At 43.5% G+C, this 17149-nt stretch overlaps 1 protein-coding gene across 2 annotated transcripts in view; it reads left to right on the forward strand.

Moving 5' to 3' along the window:
* The window catches only part of xrcc5 (X-ray repair complementing defective repair in Chinese hamster cells 5), a 127969-nt gene that overhangs the window by 27526 nt on the left and 83294 nt on the right, over positions 1 to 17149 (forward strand). For both annotated transcript variants that reach the window (XM_059967447.1, XM_059967448.1), the window contains exon 5: positions 219 to 341. In XM_059967447.1, the coding sequence (XP_059823430.1) occupies positions 219 to 341 (123 nt within the window). The remainder of the gene's footprint in view (positions 1 to 218; positions 342 to 17149) is intronic.

The raw sequence follows: 17149 nt of genomic DNA on the forward strand, positions 1-17149 counted from the left end.
TGTTATACGAGTTACGTCTTGATGAACAATAGGATGTACTCAAATGCCTACTTGTGACATTCTCAATGGTGTCAATGTTTTCAGCCACTAAGAGCTACGGTATTTAATTTGTTTACTGTATATGCAGAATTTATGTTTGGAATTTTAATTCTCCCATTTCTGGTTCTGAAGTAATATCACAGTAGCTTACCCAGGAAAAATATCACCTTGCCTTTCAGGGGGAAGAAGTTTGAGAAATTACACATTGCCGTGTTCACTGATCTGAGCAGCCCCTTCAGTTCTGACCAGTTGGATGTCATTACAGACAACATGAAGAGAGCTGGAATCACACTGCAGTTCTTGTGAGTGCCAATCTCCATTCACTTCAGCTCTGGGGTAGGCTTGATCCTTGGCAAGACCAGTCTAGAACTTAACAAAAACTGAAAGGCAAAATCCTTGATATTTGCAAACATCCTGCATTGAGGATCAATAGCGTGAGAAGACCCAACTCACTCAGGTTCACTGACTGAGTAGAAAAAGCAGCGACTCACAGCAGTTTGGAGCTTTGAGCAGCAGCCAGTCAGCATGACAAGAACAAATTAAAGTAAGACAGGGACAAGCGGAGCTGTCATTTACTCGGTGCAGCAATCGTCAGGGTGGTCAAGCTCTTTAAGGCTTCCGCAAGGAGAGGCTTCAGTCAGAGAAGACAAAAAAAAAGTTGTAGGTAGAGTTTTATTTTTCTCCCTCACAGTTCATTGTTTTTCCTTCGTTATAGTTGCTCAGTTTGGAACAGTAGATATGCCAGGCAGGATAGTGGAATGCTCCTCTTGTCAGATTTCGAAGGCGGGGAGGCCTCCAGTGTCCCTGACGGCTAGACCTGCAGGAAGTGTATCCAGCTGCAGCTTCCAGCAATCTGCATTAATGAGCTGGAGCTGGAACTGGACGAACTCCGGATCATTCGCGAAGGGGTGATAGATAGGGCACATGTAGAGGTAGTTACACCCGAGGTACAGGACACCAGAAACTGAGTGACATGCAGAAAGGGGAATGGGGTTAAACAGCCAGTGACGAGGACAATCACAGTGATCAGGTCTCTGGCACTGAGGCTGGCTCTGTGACTCAGAAGGGAAATGGGGAGATGTGGTGAGCTATAGTGATAGGGGATTCATTAGATTAGGTGAACAACAAGGAGATTCTGTGGATGAGAATGAGATTCCTGGATGGTATGTTTTCTCCTGGGTGCCAGTGCCCAGGATATCTTGGATCAAGTCCTGGGCATTCTTAAGTGGGAGGTTGAACAGCCAGAGGTCATGGTCCAAGTAGGTACCAATGGTGTGTGGACTGGGACAGGCTGTTTTCCTGCAAAGGTATACTTACTAAGTGGGAGGACTTCAAAAGTAAAATTTTGAGAGTACAAAACTTGTATATGCATGTCAGAGTAAAAGATAAAGATAACAGATGTAGGGAGCCTTGGTTTTCAAGAGATACTGAGGCCTTGGTTAAGGAAAAAAAAGGTGCATTGCAGGTATAGGCAAGCAGGAACAAATGAGGTGCTAATGGAGCACAAGAAATGCAAGAGAACGCTTAAGAAAGAAATCAGGAGGGCTGAACGAAGACATGATGTTGCCTTAGCAGACAAGGTGAAGGAGAATCCTAAGGGATTCTACAGATATATGTTAAGAGCAAAAAGATTGCAAGAGATAAAATTGGTCCTCTGGAGAGAATGGTAATTCATGTGTGGAGGCAAAAGAGATGGGAGATGAATGCTTTGCATTTGTAAATACTTAGGAGTCTACTGAGTCTATAGAAGTGAGCCAAAAAGGCATCAACTTCATGGCCCCTATACAGATTACAGAGGAGGAGCTGTTTGCTGTCTTGAGGCAAACTAAGGTGGATAAATCATGAGGATCTAACAAGCTTGTCCCTCAGACCCTGCAGGAGGCGAGTGCAAAAATTGCCGGGGCCCTAGCAGAGATATTTAAGTCATCCTTAGTGACAGGTAGGGTACCAGAGGATCGGAGGATAGCCAGTGTTGTTCTGCTGTTTAAGAAAGGCTTTAAAAGTAAACCAGGAAAGTATAGATTGGTGAGCTTGATGTCAGGAGTGGAAAAGTTATTGGAAGGTATTCTAAGGGACCCGATGTATGAGTATTTGGATAGATGTGGACTGATTAAGGATAATCTGCATGATTTGTGCATGTTAGGTCGTGTCTAACCAATCGAGGTTTTTGAGGAAGTTACCAGGAAAAATGTTGAAGGCAAGGCAGTGGATGTTGTCTACTCAGGTCCTCCAGACTCTGCAACATCCTTGTAATATTCTGTCTACGCCTTCAACCTTATTTAAGTCTTTCCTGTCTGTAGGTGACCAAAGCAATACCCCTATATTAGCCCTCCCCAATATCATATACAACTTCAACAGACAGTTGAAGTTGACAGTCCTGTACTCACTACTTTGAACGCCAATGCTTATGACCTTGTCAATCTGTGAAACCACATTCAATGATCATGGACCTGTATTCCCAGGTCCCTTCGTTCCACCACACTCCTCACTCAGTGTCCTACCATTCACTGTGTAAGACCTAGCCTGGTTGGTCCTAACAAAGTGAAGCACCTCACGGTTTTCTACATTAAATTCTGTTTGCCATTTTTCAGCCCATTTTAACAGCTGTCCAGATCCCATGCAAGCTTTGGTCGTCTTCCTTGCCGGGTCTAGAGCACCCGAGTTACATGGAAAGGTTGGACTTTTTTCCTTGGCATGTAGAAGATTGAAAGATGATTTGATAGAGGTATACAAAATTATGAGAAGTATAGATGGGGTGAATGCATGCAGGCTTTTTCCACTGAGGCTGGGTGGGACTACAACTAGAGGTCATGGGTTAAGGATGAAAAGTGAAAAGTTTAAGGAGAACATGAGGGGATACTTTTTCATCAGAGTGTGAGTGCACATGTGGAAAGAGCTATGAGCACAAGTGCTGCGCATGAGTTTGATCGCAACATTTAAGAGAAGTTTGGATAGCTACATGGATGGTAGAGGTATGGGTGCCTATGGTCCTGGTGCAGGTCAATGGGAGTAAGCAGTTTAAATAGCTCAGCATTGACTAGATGGGCTGAAGGTCCTGCTTCTGACTTGTACTTCTCTATGACTTTGTAAACCCAGTATTTAAGGTGATATGCCTAGATAGGGAATTTGGAGAAAACGGCTTTCTAGAGTAGTGCATGGTTGAGCCTACTAGGGGATCAGCTATTCTGACTGGGCGTTGTCCAATGAAATGGAATTGATTAGAAAGCTTAAGGAAAAGGTACCCTTAGAGCACAGTGATCATAATATGATAGAATTCGCCCTGCAGTTTGAGAGGGAGAAGCTGGTCAGATGTATCAATACGTAAGTGGAGTAAAGGGAATTACAGAGACATGAGAGAGGAGCTGACCAAAGTTGATTGGAAGGGATGACAGCAGAACTACCGTGGCTTCAATATCTAGGAACAATTAAGAAGTCACAGGATAGATACATCCCAAAGAAGTAGCAATATTCTGAAGGCAGGATGACATAACTGTGGCTGACAAGCAAAGTCAAAGACAGCATAAAATCTGAAGAGAGGGAATATAATAGAGCAAAAGTTACTGGGAAGTTAAAGGATTGGGAAGCTTTTAAAGACGACCAGAAGGCAGCTAAAAAGACATAAATTTGGAAGAGATGGAATACTAGCCAATAATAAGCTAGTAAGCTAGCCAATAATATTAAAAAGGAGATCAAAATTTTCTTCAAATATATAAACAGTAAAAGGGAGGCAAGAGTAGATATCAGACTGCTGGCAAATGATGTTCGAGAGGTAGTAATGGGAGACAAAGAAATGGCGGATGAACTGAATAAGTAGTTTGTATCACTATTCACTGTGGAAGACACTCGCAGTGTGCCAGGAAGTTCTAGAGTACCGGGGGCAGAAATAATTGAAGGTGCCATTACTAGAGAGAAAGTTCTTGGGAAATTGAAAGGTCTGAAGATAAATATATCGCCTGGATGAGATGGACTATCCCCCAAGTTTCTGAAAAAGGTAGCTGTAGAGATTGTGGAAGCATTAGTAATGATCTTTCAAGAAGTAAGTACATTCTGGCATGATTCCAGAGGTCTGGAAAATTCCAAATGTCGCTCGACTCAAGAAGGGAGAGAGGCAGAAGGAAGGAAATTATAGTCAGACTTCAGTGGTTGGGAAGATGTTGGAATCGATTGTTGAAGATGTGGTTTCAGGGTACTTGGAGGCTCATGAGAAAATAGGCTGTAACACATCGTAGTTTCCTTAAGGGAAACCCTTGCCTGACAACTCTGTTGGAATTCCTTGAAGAAATAACAAGCAGGATAGACAAAGGAGAATTGGTGGATGTAGTATACTTGAATTTTCAGGAGGTCTTCGACAAGGTGCCACACATGAGGCTACTTAACAAGTTAAGAGCCATGGTATTACAGAAAAGATACTAGCATGGATAGAAGATTGGCTGACTGGCATGAAGCAAAGAGTGGGGGAAAAAGGGAGTTTTTTCTGGTTGGCTGCCATGGTGTTTAACTGGAGTCTGTTTTGGGACCATTTTTAAAGTTATATGTCAGTGATTTGGATGATGGAATTAATGGCTTGGTGGCCAGGTTTACAGATGATATGAAGATAGGTGGAGGGGCAGGAAGTGTTGAGGAAGTAGGGACACTACAGGAGGACTTAGACAGATGAGGATAATTGGCAAAGAAGTGGCAGATGGAATACAGTGTCAGGAAGTGTATGGTCATGCACTTCGGTAGAAGAAATGAAAGCACCAACTATTTTCTAAATAGAGAGAAAATTCAAAAGTCTTAGGTGCAAAGAGGCTCATGAGTCCTCATGCAAGATTTCCTAAAGGTTAATTTGCAGGTTGAGTCTGTGGTGAGAAAAGTTAATGCAATATTGGCATTCATTTTGAGAGGACTAGAATATAAAAGCAAGGATGTAATGTTGAGGCTTTATAAGGCACTGGTAAGGCCTCACTTGGAGAATTGTGTGCAGTTTAACAAAGCATGTGCCGATATTAGAGAAGGTTCAGAGGAGGTTCTTGAGAATGATTCTGGGAATAAAAGGGTAATGTGGACAGATTGGTGGCTCTGGGCCTGTACTCACTGAAATTCAGAAGAATGAGGGGAAATCTCTTTGAGCATTGAATGTTGAAAGGCCTCTATAGAGTGTACGTGGAAAGGATGTTTACTATGGTGGGGGAGTCTTGTACCAAAGGGCACAGCCTCTGAAAAGAGGGATGTCCATTTAGAACGCAGATGAGAAGGAATTTCTTTAGCCAGAGAGTGGTGAATCTGTGGACTTTGTTGCCACAGGCGGCTGTGGAGGCCAAGTCATTGGATATATTTAAGGCAGAGGTTGATGGGTTCTTGATTAGTCAGGCATGATGGGTTATGAGGGGAAGGCAGGAGATTTGGGTTGAGAGGGGAATGGATCAGCATGGTGAAATGGCAGGTGCAGATTCAATGGGCTAAAAGGCCTAATTCTGCTCCTATATCTTATGGTCTAATACCAAATTAAGTTAGACAGCACAGAGAGGCCTTTTGCCCTACTTGGTCCATGCTGACCAAATAGATAATGATAATTTAGACATTTAAGGAAAGCCAAGTGTTTGGGCCTATTTTAATTTAAATCATCAAATTCTATGGATAGTTTACCAAGCAGAGTGGAGCTAAGCACATTGAGGACCTTAAGTGTAGCTGATACTGTGACAAAAGATTCAGGGTACTAAACGCTAGTTTCATTGGATTGAAAAGATCCATTTATTTCCTAATCCACAACACAAAAACAGTCATCCTCTGGCATCAAAAATACGCTGCACTGAATGAAATACAGATATCAATTTAGTTCTCAAAATTATTGTGTTCTGTGTATTCAACAATATATATAATAAAGAAAACTTTTGTTACTACTAATCAATATCTTCAACCAAAAAGTTACTGAAAACCTTAAGTACAAGATAAGAGCACTTAAACTTGATTTTTTAAGTTCAGAGAATCAACTATTCATTAAAAGGTAGAATGATCTGTGTGAAGATAAAATTTGCAATGCATATTAACATTACTGAATAGAACGTCCAGCAATGTGTTTCACTAATAGTTTCTCCTGTATCTTTGGAGGCACAGATATTCCCATGTTTTAAGTGTGCTTTGGTGTAAGGAAAAATAATACATTTTTGCTGAAGCAAGTGCATTACTGATGGTGCACTTTTCTGTCCAATAACAACTTATAACACTTAATCAGCCTGCAAGTAGCACTCAGCGAGAATCAAACTTGAGATTTACTGTGAAATCAAGAACGATTTCTCAGATAGTAATGAATATTCTAGTAACCTTCAAAGTGGGTTTACAGGGTAAAAAAACAAGAAAAGAAGTGTTTTGTTGGTGAATATTGGGTGTGAGTGGTTATTTGTAAATGAGTTTATTATTGTCACATGCACAAATTGAAAATCTTTGTTTTGAATGCCATTCACTCAGGTCATTTCAATGCAGCAGTGCATTGAGGTAGTACAAGGGAAAACAATGTAGAATAAAGTGTAACAGTTACACAGAAAGTACAGTGTAAGCAGACAATGTGGTGTAAGGCTATAATGAGGTAGACAAAAGCGCATCTTATTCTACTAAGAGACCATTCAATCGTCTTAATATATTAAGGTAGAAACTGTTCTTCAGCCTGGTGATACATGCATTCAGATTTTTGAAATCTGCCTGATGGGAGGGCAAAGAAGACAGAATGTCTGGATGAGTGCGGTCTTTGATTATGTTGGCTGCCTTACTGAGGCAGCAAGAAGTGTAGACAGAATCCAGGCGGATTTCCATGATGTGCATATGGTGCATCAGTAACAATTGGTGACACAAGAAACTACAGGTACTGGAATATGAAGCAACAAGCAACCTGCTGGAGAAACTCGGCAGTTTGAAGAAATAAATTGTAAAAGTTTTGCGTCAATACCCTGTGTCAGGACTGAGAGTGGAGAGGTCAGCAAAGAGAGGGGAAGAGGAGTGGCAAAAAAGGACTTTGGGACTGAGGAGGGGTGTAAGATGACGGTGGAGTCATTTGTCATCTAGGTGGAGTTGGAAGACTGTGACACATGAATGATAGAGGATAAAGTAAAAACAACAATTACCAAATGCTGTATGAACATGGCGGGTCAGGCAGCATCTGTGGAGAGGAATTAACAGTTCACGTTTTGGACCAAGGCCCTTCATAGTAAAACACAGAAAATCTACAGCACAATACAGGCCCATCGGCCTACAAAGCTGTGCTGAACATGTCCTTACCTTAGAAAGTGCTTAGTGTTACCCATAGCCCTCTATTTTTCTAAGCTCCATTACCTGTCCAGGAGTCTCTTAAAAGACCCTATCATATCCGCCTCCACCACCATCGCCAGTCCATTCCATACACTCACCACTCTCTGTGTTTTTAAAAAAAACAACAACTTACCCCTGACATCTCCTCTGCACCTACTTCCAAGCACCTTAAAACTGTGCCCACTCATGTTGGTCATTTCAGCCCTGGGAAAAAGCCTCTGACTATCCACACAATCAATACCTCTCATCATCTTATGCAGCTCTATCAGGTCACCTCTCATCCTCTGTCGGTACAAGGAGAAAAGATCAAGTTCACTCAGCCTATTCTCGTAAAGCATGCTCCCCAATCCAGACAACATCCTTGTTAATCTCCTCTGCACCCTTTCTATGGTTTCCATATACTTCCTATAGTGAGGCGACCAGAACTGGGCACAATACTCCAAGTGGGGTCTGACCAGGGTCCTATATAGCTGCAACATTACCTCTCAGCTCCTAAACTTAATCCCACGATTGATGAAGGCCAATGCACCGTATGCTTCCTTAACCACAGAGTCAACCTGCGCAGCACCTTTGAGTGTCCTATGGACTCGGATCCCAAGATCCCTCTGATCCTCCACACTGCCAGGAGTCTTACCATTAATACTATATCCTGCCATCATATTTGACCTATCAAAATGAACCACCTCACACTTATCTGGGTTGAACTCCATCTGCCACTTCTCAGCCCAGTTTTGCATCCAATGTCCTGCTGTAACCTCTTGACAGCCCTCCACACTATCCACAACACCCCCAACCTTTGTGTCATCAGCAAATTTTCTAACCTGTCCCATCATTTCCTTCTCCAGATCCCTGAAGCACACCACAGATCACTGATTTCCATGCAGACTATGACCCGTCTACAACTACTCTTTGCCTTCAGTGGCAAGCCAGTTCCGGATCCACAAAGCAATGTCTCCTTGGATCCCATGCCTCCTTACTTTCTCAATAAGCCTTGCATGGTGTACCTTGTCAAATGCCTTGCTGAAATCCATATACACCACATTTACTCTCTACCTTCATCAGTGTCTTTAGTCACATCCTCAAAAAATTCAATCAGTCTCATAAGGCGTGACCTGCCTTTTGACAAAGCCATACTGACTAACTCTAATCATATTATGCCTCTCCAAATGTTCATAAATCCTGCCTCTCAGGCTATTCTCCATCAACTTACCAACTACTGAAATAAGACTCACTGGTCTATAATTTCCTGGGCTATCTCTACTCCCTTTCTTGAATAAGGGAACAACATCCGCAAACCTCCAGCCCTCTGGAACTTCTCAAGTCCCCAATGATGATGCAAAGATCATCGCCAGAGGCTCAGCAATCTCCTCCCTTGCCTCCCACAGTAGCCTGGGGCACATCTCATATGGACCCGGTGACTTATCCAACTTGATGCTTTCCAAAAGCTCCAGCACATTCTCTTTCTTAACAGCTGAATGCTCAAGTTTTCATTCTGCTGTAAGTCATCCCTACAATCACCAAGATCCTTTTTCGTTGCAAAGTACTCATTAATTACCTCTGCTATCTCCTCCGGTTCCATACACTTTTCCACCATCACACTTGATTGGTCCTATTCTCTCACATCTTATCCTCTTGCTTTTCACATACTTGTAGAATGCCTTGGGGTTTTCCTTAGGTGAGCCAGAAGGGGCCATGAGAAGGCCTTAGCGGACATGCGCTAAGGCCTTCTCATGGCCCCTTCTGGCTCATTAATTTCATTCTTAATCTCCTTCCTGCTAGCCTTATAATCTTTGAGATCTCTATTGTTACCTAGTGTTTTGAACCTTTTTTAAGCTCTTCTTTTCTTCTTGACTAGATTTTCAACAGCCTTACCATCCTTTCCGTCTCATTGGAACGTACTTATTCAGAACTCCATGCAAATATACCCTGAACATGTGCCACATTTCCCTGAGAACAGCTGTTCCCAATTTATGTCTCCAAGTTCCTGCCTGATAGCCTCATATTTCCCCTTACTCCAATTAAACGTTTTCTTGTCTGTTCCTGTCCCTCTCCAATGCTATGGTAAAGGAGATAGAATTGTAGTCTCCAAAATGCTCTCCCACTGAGAGATCTGACACCTGACCAAGTTCATTTCCTAATACCTGATCAAGTACAGCCTCTCCTCTTGTAGGGTTATCGACATAGTGTGTCAAGAAACCTGCCTAACAAACAAACTCCACCACATCTAAACCCCTCACTCTAGGGAGATGCCAGTCGACATTTGGGAAATTAAAATCTCCCACCACAACAATCCTGTTATTGCACCTTTCCAGAATCTGTCTCCCTTTCTGCTCCTCGATGTCCCTGTTACTGGTGGGAGGTCGATTTTAAAAAAAACGCCCAATAGAGTTATTGTCCCCCTTCCTGTTCCTAACTTCCACCCACAGAGACTCCGTAGATAATCCCTCCATGATTTCCTCCTTTTCTGCAGCCGTGACACTATCTCTGATCAGCAGTGCCATGTTCCCACCTCTCTTGCCTGCCTTGCTGTCCCTTCTGAAACATCTAAAGCTTGGCACTTGAAGTAACCATTCCTGCCCCTGAGCCATCCAAGTCTCTGTAATGGCCACAATGTCATAGCTCCAAGTACTGATCCATTCTAAGCTCATCTGCTTTGTTCATAATACTCCTTGCGTTAAAATAGACGCATCTCAAACCATCTGTCTGAACGCATCCCCTCTCTATCACCTGCCTATCCTCCCTCTCGCACTGCCTCCAAGCTTTCTCTATTTGTGATCCAACCACCTCTTCCCCCATCTGTTCAATTTGGTTCCCACCCCCCAGCAATCCTAGTTGAAGCTTTTCCCAATAGTCTTAGCAAGCCTCCCTGCTAGGATATTGGTCCCCCGGGATTCAAGTGCAACCCGTCCTTTTTGTACAGGAACTGGAAAGAGTAAAGAAGCTAGAATAAGAAGGTGGGGGAGGGGAAGATGTACAAGCTGGTAGATTCCTTACACTTCCTCCCTCAGCAGAACAAGTGCTACACCTGCCCTTACACTTCCTCCCTCACCACCATTCAGGGCCCCAGACAGTCCTTCCAGGTGAGGCAACACTTCACCTGTGAGTCAGCTGGTGTGGTATACTGCGTCCGGTGTTCCCGGTGCAGCCTTCCATACATCGGTGAGACCCGACGCAGACTGGGAGACCATTCCACTGAACAACTACGCTCTGTCCACCAGAGAAAGCAGGATCTCCCAGTGGCCACACATTTTAATTCCACGTCCCATTCCCATTCTGATATGTCTATCCATGGCCTCCTCTACTGTCAAGATGAAGCCACACTCAGGTTGGAGGAACAACACCTTATATACTGACCGGGTAGCCTCCAACCTGATGGCATGAACATTGACTTCTCTAACTTCTGTTCCCCTTCCTACCTGATCCCTTATTTATTTATTTATTATCCTCTCCTCTTCCCACCCCCTTTTCTTCCTTCTCTTTTTTCTCTCTCTCTGCCCTTCTCACAATCACTCCTTGCCTGCTGTTCATCTCCCTCTGGTGCTCCTGTCCCCCTTTCTTTCACCCAAGGCCTCCCGTCCCATGATCCTGTCCCTTCTCCAGCTGTGTATCCCTTTTGCCAATCAACTTTCGAGCTCTTGGCTTCACCCCATCCCCTCCAGTCTTCTCCTATCATTTCGGATCTCCCCCTCCCCCTCCCACTTTCAAATCTCTTACCATCTTTTCTTTCAGTTAGTCCTGACGAAGGGTCTTGGCCCGAAACATCGACTGTGCTTCTTCCTATAGGTGCTGCCTGGCCCACTGCGTTTCACCAGCATTTTGTGTGGGTTGCTTGAATTTCCAGCATCTGCAGATTTCCTAGTGTTTGCGTTTTTAAACAAGCTGGGAGATGATAGGTAAAATCAGGTGAAGGGAAAGGTGGGTTAGTGGGGGAGGAGGATGAAGTGAGAAGCTGAGGGAAAGATAAAGGGCTGATAAAGGAATGATAGAAAAGAGTGGACCACATGAGAAAGGAAAGGAGTTGGAGCACCAGAGGGAGTTGATAGGCAATTAGGGAGAAATGGTAATAAGGTAATCGGAATGAGGAATGGAAAAAGAGGGGAAGGGAGGGAGAGAAATTGCCAGAATTTAGAGAAATTGATGTTTGTGCTGTCAGGTTGGAGGCTACCCAGCTGGAATAAGTGATTTTTGCTCCTCCAACTTGTGAGTGCCCTCATTGTAGTAGCAGAGGAGGCCGTGGACCAACAGATCGGAATTGGAATGGGAAGTGAAATTTAAATAGTTGGCTACTGGGAAAGTTCACTATTTGTGGCAGATGGAGTGAAGGTGCACATCAAAGTGGTCCCCAAATCAATGTCAGATCTCACAGGGAACTGACTCGTAAATGAAGTGTTACCTCATCTGGACAGACTGTCTGGGTTCTGAATGGTGATGGGAGTAAGTGCAGGGGCAGGTTCAGCACTTGTCCTGTTTGTAGGGATAAGCGTGGGGGGGTGGGGGGTGATTGGTGGGGAGGGGTGAGTGAACAAGAGTCACATAGGGAGCAATCTCTGGAAAGTGGAGATTGGGTGGTAGGATGTCATTGAACATGGCAGTAGTTACAGAGAATGATGTGCTGGATGTGGAAGTCCATGGGTTGGTGGGTAAGGTCAAGAGAAACTCTATCCCATATAACCATATAACAATTACAGCATGGAAACAGGCCATCTCAGCCCTTTTAGTCCATGCCGAATGCTTACTCTCACCTAGTCCCTATCCCTGTTAATACGACTGGAAGGTGGGGTGAGGGTGGATGCCAGGGACATTGAGGCAATGTGGGTGAAGGCACCATCAATGGTGGAGAAAGGGAAACCATGTTCTTTGAAGGAGGATGATTTCTGAGATGTTCTGGAAAGGAAAGCTTCATCCTAAGTAAGAACAGATGCAATGGAGACAGAGTAAATGAGAGAAGGGAATAGCACTTTTATAAGTGACAGGGTGAGAAGTGGTACAGTCAAGATAACTTTGCGAGTCAGAAGGTTTATATATGTTTCCACTAGACAGATTGAGAAAAGTGAGAAAGTTGTTCAAGGATGAACCAAGTAAATTTGAGGGTGGGATGGAAGATGCAGGCAAAGTTGATGACATTGACGAGCTCAGCATGGATGCAGAAAGAAGCACCAAGACAGTCGTCAATATAACACAGAAAAAGTTGGAAGCGTTCCCAAAGTAGGCCATAACATGGACCATTCCATAGCCGATGGAAAGGCAGGTATAGCTGGGGACGATGTGGAGTCCATGGCTACATGTTGGGTTTGGAAAAAGTATGTGGAGCTAAAAGAGAAATTATTGAAGGTGAGGACCAGTTCCGCTAGATGGAGGATGGTGGTGGTGGTGGAGAGGAACTGTTTAGATCTGTTAAAGAATCATGGAGCACTGCACCACAGAAAGAGGCCCTTTGGCCCATCTAGTCTATGCTGAACTAATATTCTGCCTTCCTATCAATCTGTAACTAGAATCATAGAACACTACAAAGAAACCAGCCCTTTGACCAGTCCTTGTCAAAGTATTAATCAGCCTTGTTCCATGGACCTGCACCTGGATCATAGCTCTCAATACCCCTGCTAACCATGCCATGAAAATTTCTCCAAAGCGTTGAAATCGAATCTGCCTCCTCCACTTCTGCTGACAGCTCGTTCCACATTGTTACAGTCTCTAAGTGATGAAGTTCTCTCCCATGTTTCCCTTAAACATTCCTCCTTTCAGCCTTGACCTCAAATTCTAGTCAAAGCTACCCTCAGTAGAAAACGCCTGCTTGCATTTACCTTATCTGCACCTTATAATTTTGTAGACCTCTGTCAAATTTCCCCTCATTCTCCTAATCTATACATCTGTTCCCTATAACTCAGGTCCTCAAGTCTTGGCAACATCTTTGTAAATTTTCTCTGCACTCTTTCAATTTTATCAATATCTTTACTCTAGGTAGGTGACCAGAACTGTAAACAATACTCCAAATTTGGCCTCACCAACCAAAGTCTTACTGCCCATTATGCCACTGGCGTTGAGGGCAGCAATGTAGGCCCTCCATCTCTGTCTGTCCTTGGCCACACAGACAATGTCCACTGCTTTGCCTTCATCGACTTTCCTGGTAACCTTCTCAAGAAACTCTATAAGATCGGTTAGACACAATCTAACATGCAAAGTGCCATGTTGACTATCCCTAATTAGTCAGTTTATCGGTATTCTTACATACCCAGTACCATAAAAAATAACTTGCCCACACCAGACGTCAGGCTAGCCAGCCATAATTTCCCAGCTTATTCTAAGAACGTAAAGTATCCTCCAGATCTCCAGGGCCATATAATTTCTGCACTCGGCTCCCACAAGATCCAAAGGAACACCTTGTCAGGCCCTGGAGATCTAAGATTATAAGACGTAGGAGCAGAATTAGGTCATTTGGTCCATTGCATCTGCTCCACCATCCCATCACAGCTGATTTATTATCCCTCTCAACTCCATTCTCCTGCTTTCTCCCTGTAACCTTTGATGCCCTTATTAATCAAATTCCACTTTAAATTTGCCTAATGACTTGGCTTCCATCACCGTCTGTGGCAATGAATTTCTGGCTAAAGAAATTTCTCCCCATCTCTGTTCGAATGGGACGTCCTCTATTCTGAGGTCTATGCCCTCTGGTCCTAAACTCCCACTCTATAGGAGACATCTTCTCCACATTCACTCTATCTAGGATTCTTAATATTTGATAGATTTCAATGAGATTCCTGCTAAGCTAAAACAAGCAAAGGCCCAGAGACATCAAATGCTTCTCATATGTTAACCCTTTCATCTCAGAACCATTATCATGAACTTCCTCTGGACCCCTTCCAATGCTAAGATATCTTCACTTAGATAAGAGTCTCAAAACTGCACATAGTACTCAAAGTGTAGTCAGATTAATGCCTTGTAAAGCCTCAGCATTACATCCTTGCTTTTATATTTTGGTCCTCTCAAAATGAATGCTAACATTGCATTTGCCTTCCTTACCACTGACTCAACCTGCAAGTTAACCTTTAGGGAATCCCGCAGAAGGACTCCCAAGTACCTTTGCATGGTATTGTCCACAAACCTGGCCACAAAGCCATCAAATCCATCATCCAAATCATTGATATATAACGTGAAAAGAAGCAATCCCAACATCACTGATCACTGGCAGCCAACCAGACAAGATGCCCCTTTATTCCCACTCTGTCTCCTGCTAGTCGGCCAATCTTGTGAATCTTCTCTGAAGCCTCTCCAACGTCAGTATATCCTTTCTAAAATAAGGAGCCCAAAACTGCACACAATACTCCAAGTCCGGTCTCATGAGTGCCTTATAGAGCCTCAACATCACATCTCTGCTCTTGTATTCTATACCTCTAGAAATGAATGGTGATATTACATTCGCCTTCTTCACCTCCATTTCAACCTGGAGGTTAACCTTTAGGGTATCCTGCACAAGGGCTCCCAAGTCCTTGCATCTCTGCATTTCGAATTTTCTCCCATCTAAATAATAGTCTGCCCATTTATTTCTTCCAACAAAGTGCCAGACCATACGCTTTCCAATATTGTATTTCATTTGCCACTTCTTTGCCCATTCCCCTAAGCTATCTAAGTCTCTCTGCAGACTGTCTGTTTCCTCAACACTGCCCGCTCCTCCACCTATCTTTGTATCATTGGCAAATTTAGCCACAAATCCATTAACCCATAGTCCAAATCATTGACATACATCGTAAAAAGCAGTGGACCCAACACTACCCCCCCGTGGAACTCCAGTGGTAGCTGGCAGCCAGCCAGAATAGGATCCCTTTATTCCCACTCACTGTTTTCTGCCGTTCAGCCAATGATCCACCCATGCTAGTAACTTCCCTGTAATTCCATGGGCTCTTATCTTGCTAAGCAGCCTCATGTGCGGCACCTTGTCAAAAGCCTTCTGAAAATCCAAGTACACCACGTCTACTGCATCTCCTTTGTTTACCCTACATGTAATTTCTTCAAAAAATTGCAGTAGGTTAGTCAGGCAGGATTTTCCTTTCAGGAAACCATGCTGGGTTTGGCCTACCTTGTCATGTGCCTTCATGTACTCCATAATCTCATCCCTAACAATCAATTCCACATATTTCCCAACCACTGATGGTGGGCTAACAGATCTATAGTTTCCTTTCTGCTGCCTCCCACCCTTCTTAAATAGTGGAGTAACATTTGTAGGAACACTGCCAGAATCTATTGATTCTTGAAAGGTCATTGTTAATGCCTCTGCGGTCTCTCCAGCTACTTTCTTCAGAACCTGAGGGTTCATTCCATCAGATCCAGAAGATTTATCTACCCTCAGACCATTAAGCTTCCTGAGCACCTTCTCAGTTGTAAGTTTCACTGCACATGCTTCACTTCCCTGACACTCTTGAATGTCTGGTATACTGCAGATGTCTTCCACTGTGAAGACTGATGCAAAATACATATTTAGTTCCTCTGCCATCTCTGCGACTCTCATTACAATATCTCCAGCGTCATTTTCTATTGATCCTATATCTACCCTCGACACTCTTTAAGCTTATATACTTGAAAAAGCTTTTAGTATCTTCTTTGATATTAGTCACCAGCTTCCTTTCATAATTCATCTTTTCCTTCCTAATGACCATCTTAGTTTCCTTCTGCAAGTTTTTAAAAGCTTCCCAATCCTCTATCTTCCCACCTGCTATGGGTTCCCTGTATGCCCTCTCTTTTGCTTTTACTTTGGCTCTAACTTCACTTGTCAGCCACTTCCTCCTTCTATTTGAAAATTTCTTCTTATTTGGAATATATCTGTCTTACACTTCCCTCATTTCTCGCAGAAACTCCAGCCATTGTTGCTGTAAGTCCTTCCTGTTAGTGTCCCTTTCCAGTCAGCTTTGGCCAGTTCCCCTCTCATGCTATTATACTTTCCTTTATTTCTTTCCCCAATCTTACCCCACAAACACTCCACTACCCTTCTCTGTCACCCTGGTTCCCATCCCCCTGCAACTCTACTTTATACCATCCCAAAGCAGCACTAGCAAACCTTCCTCCAAGGATATTAGTTCCCCTTCAGTACAGGTGCAAACTGTCCTATCTGTACAGGCCCCACCTTCCCTGAAAGAGAGCCCAATGATCCAACAATCTGAAGCCCCCCACTTCCTGCACCATCTCCTTAGGCCATCTACTTTTGGCCTCACTTTTGGTAGCCACCCTGAGATCACAACCCCAGAGGTTCATGAACTCATTTGCTGGACCTTATCTCCCCTTCTATATACGTCATTGGTACCAACATGAACCATGACCTCTGGCTGCTCACCACTTAAGAATGCTACAGACTCAATATGAGATATCCAAGAGCCAATGGTATTACAGGAAAGATATAAGCATGGATAAAATATTGACTTACTGATAGGTGACAAAGAGAGGGAATAAAGGGGGCTTTCTAGGCCTGTACTCACTGGAGCTTAGAAGAATAACCAGGATCTCACTGAAACCTTTTGAAAGGCCTGGAAAGAGTGGATGTGAAGAACGTTTCCTATGCTGATAACATTTAGAAACAGAGGGCACAGCCACAATACAATAAAATCCCTTTAGAACAGAGATGAGGAGAAATCTTTGTCCAGAGGGTGATGAATCTGTGGAATTCATTGCCATAGACAGTTGTGGAGGCTAAGTTGTGGACCTTTTCACCTGGAAGGTAACATAACATCCAGGTATCTCATTCTTGCCCAAGGAACCTCCCTAACTTTTGCCTTAACTTATGAATCCCTTATCACTACAGCTTGCCTCTTCTCCCGCATTCCATTCTGAGCCACAGAACCAGACT

Source organism: Hypanus sabinus, chromosome 4, assembly GCF_030144855.1.
Source record: "Hypanus sabinus isolate sHypSab1 chromosome 4, sHypSab1.hap1, whole genome shotgun sequence".
Lineage (NCBI taxonomy): Eukaryota > Metazoa > Chordata > Chondrichthyes > Myliobatiformes > Dasyatidae > Hypanus > Hypanus sabinus.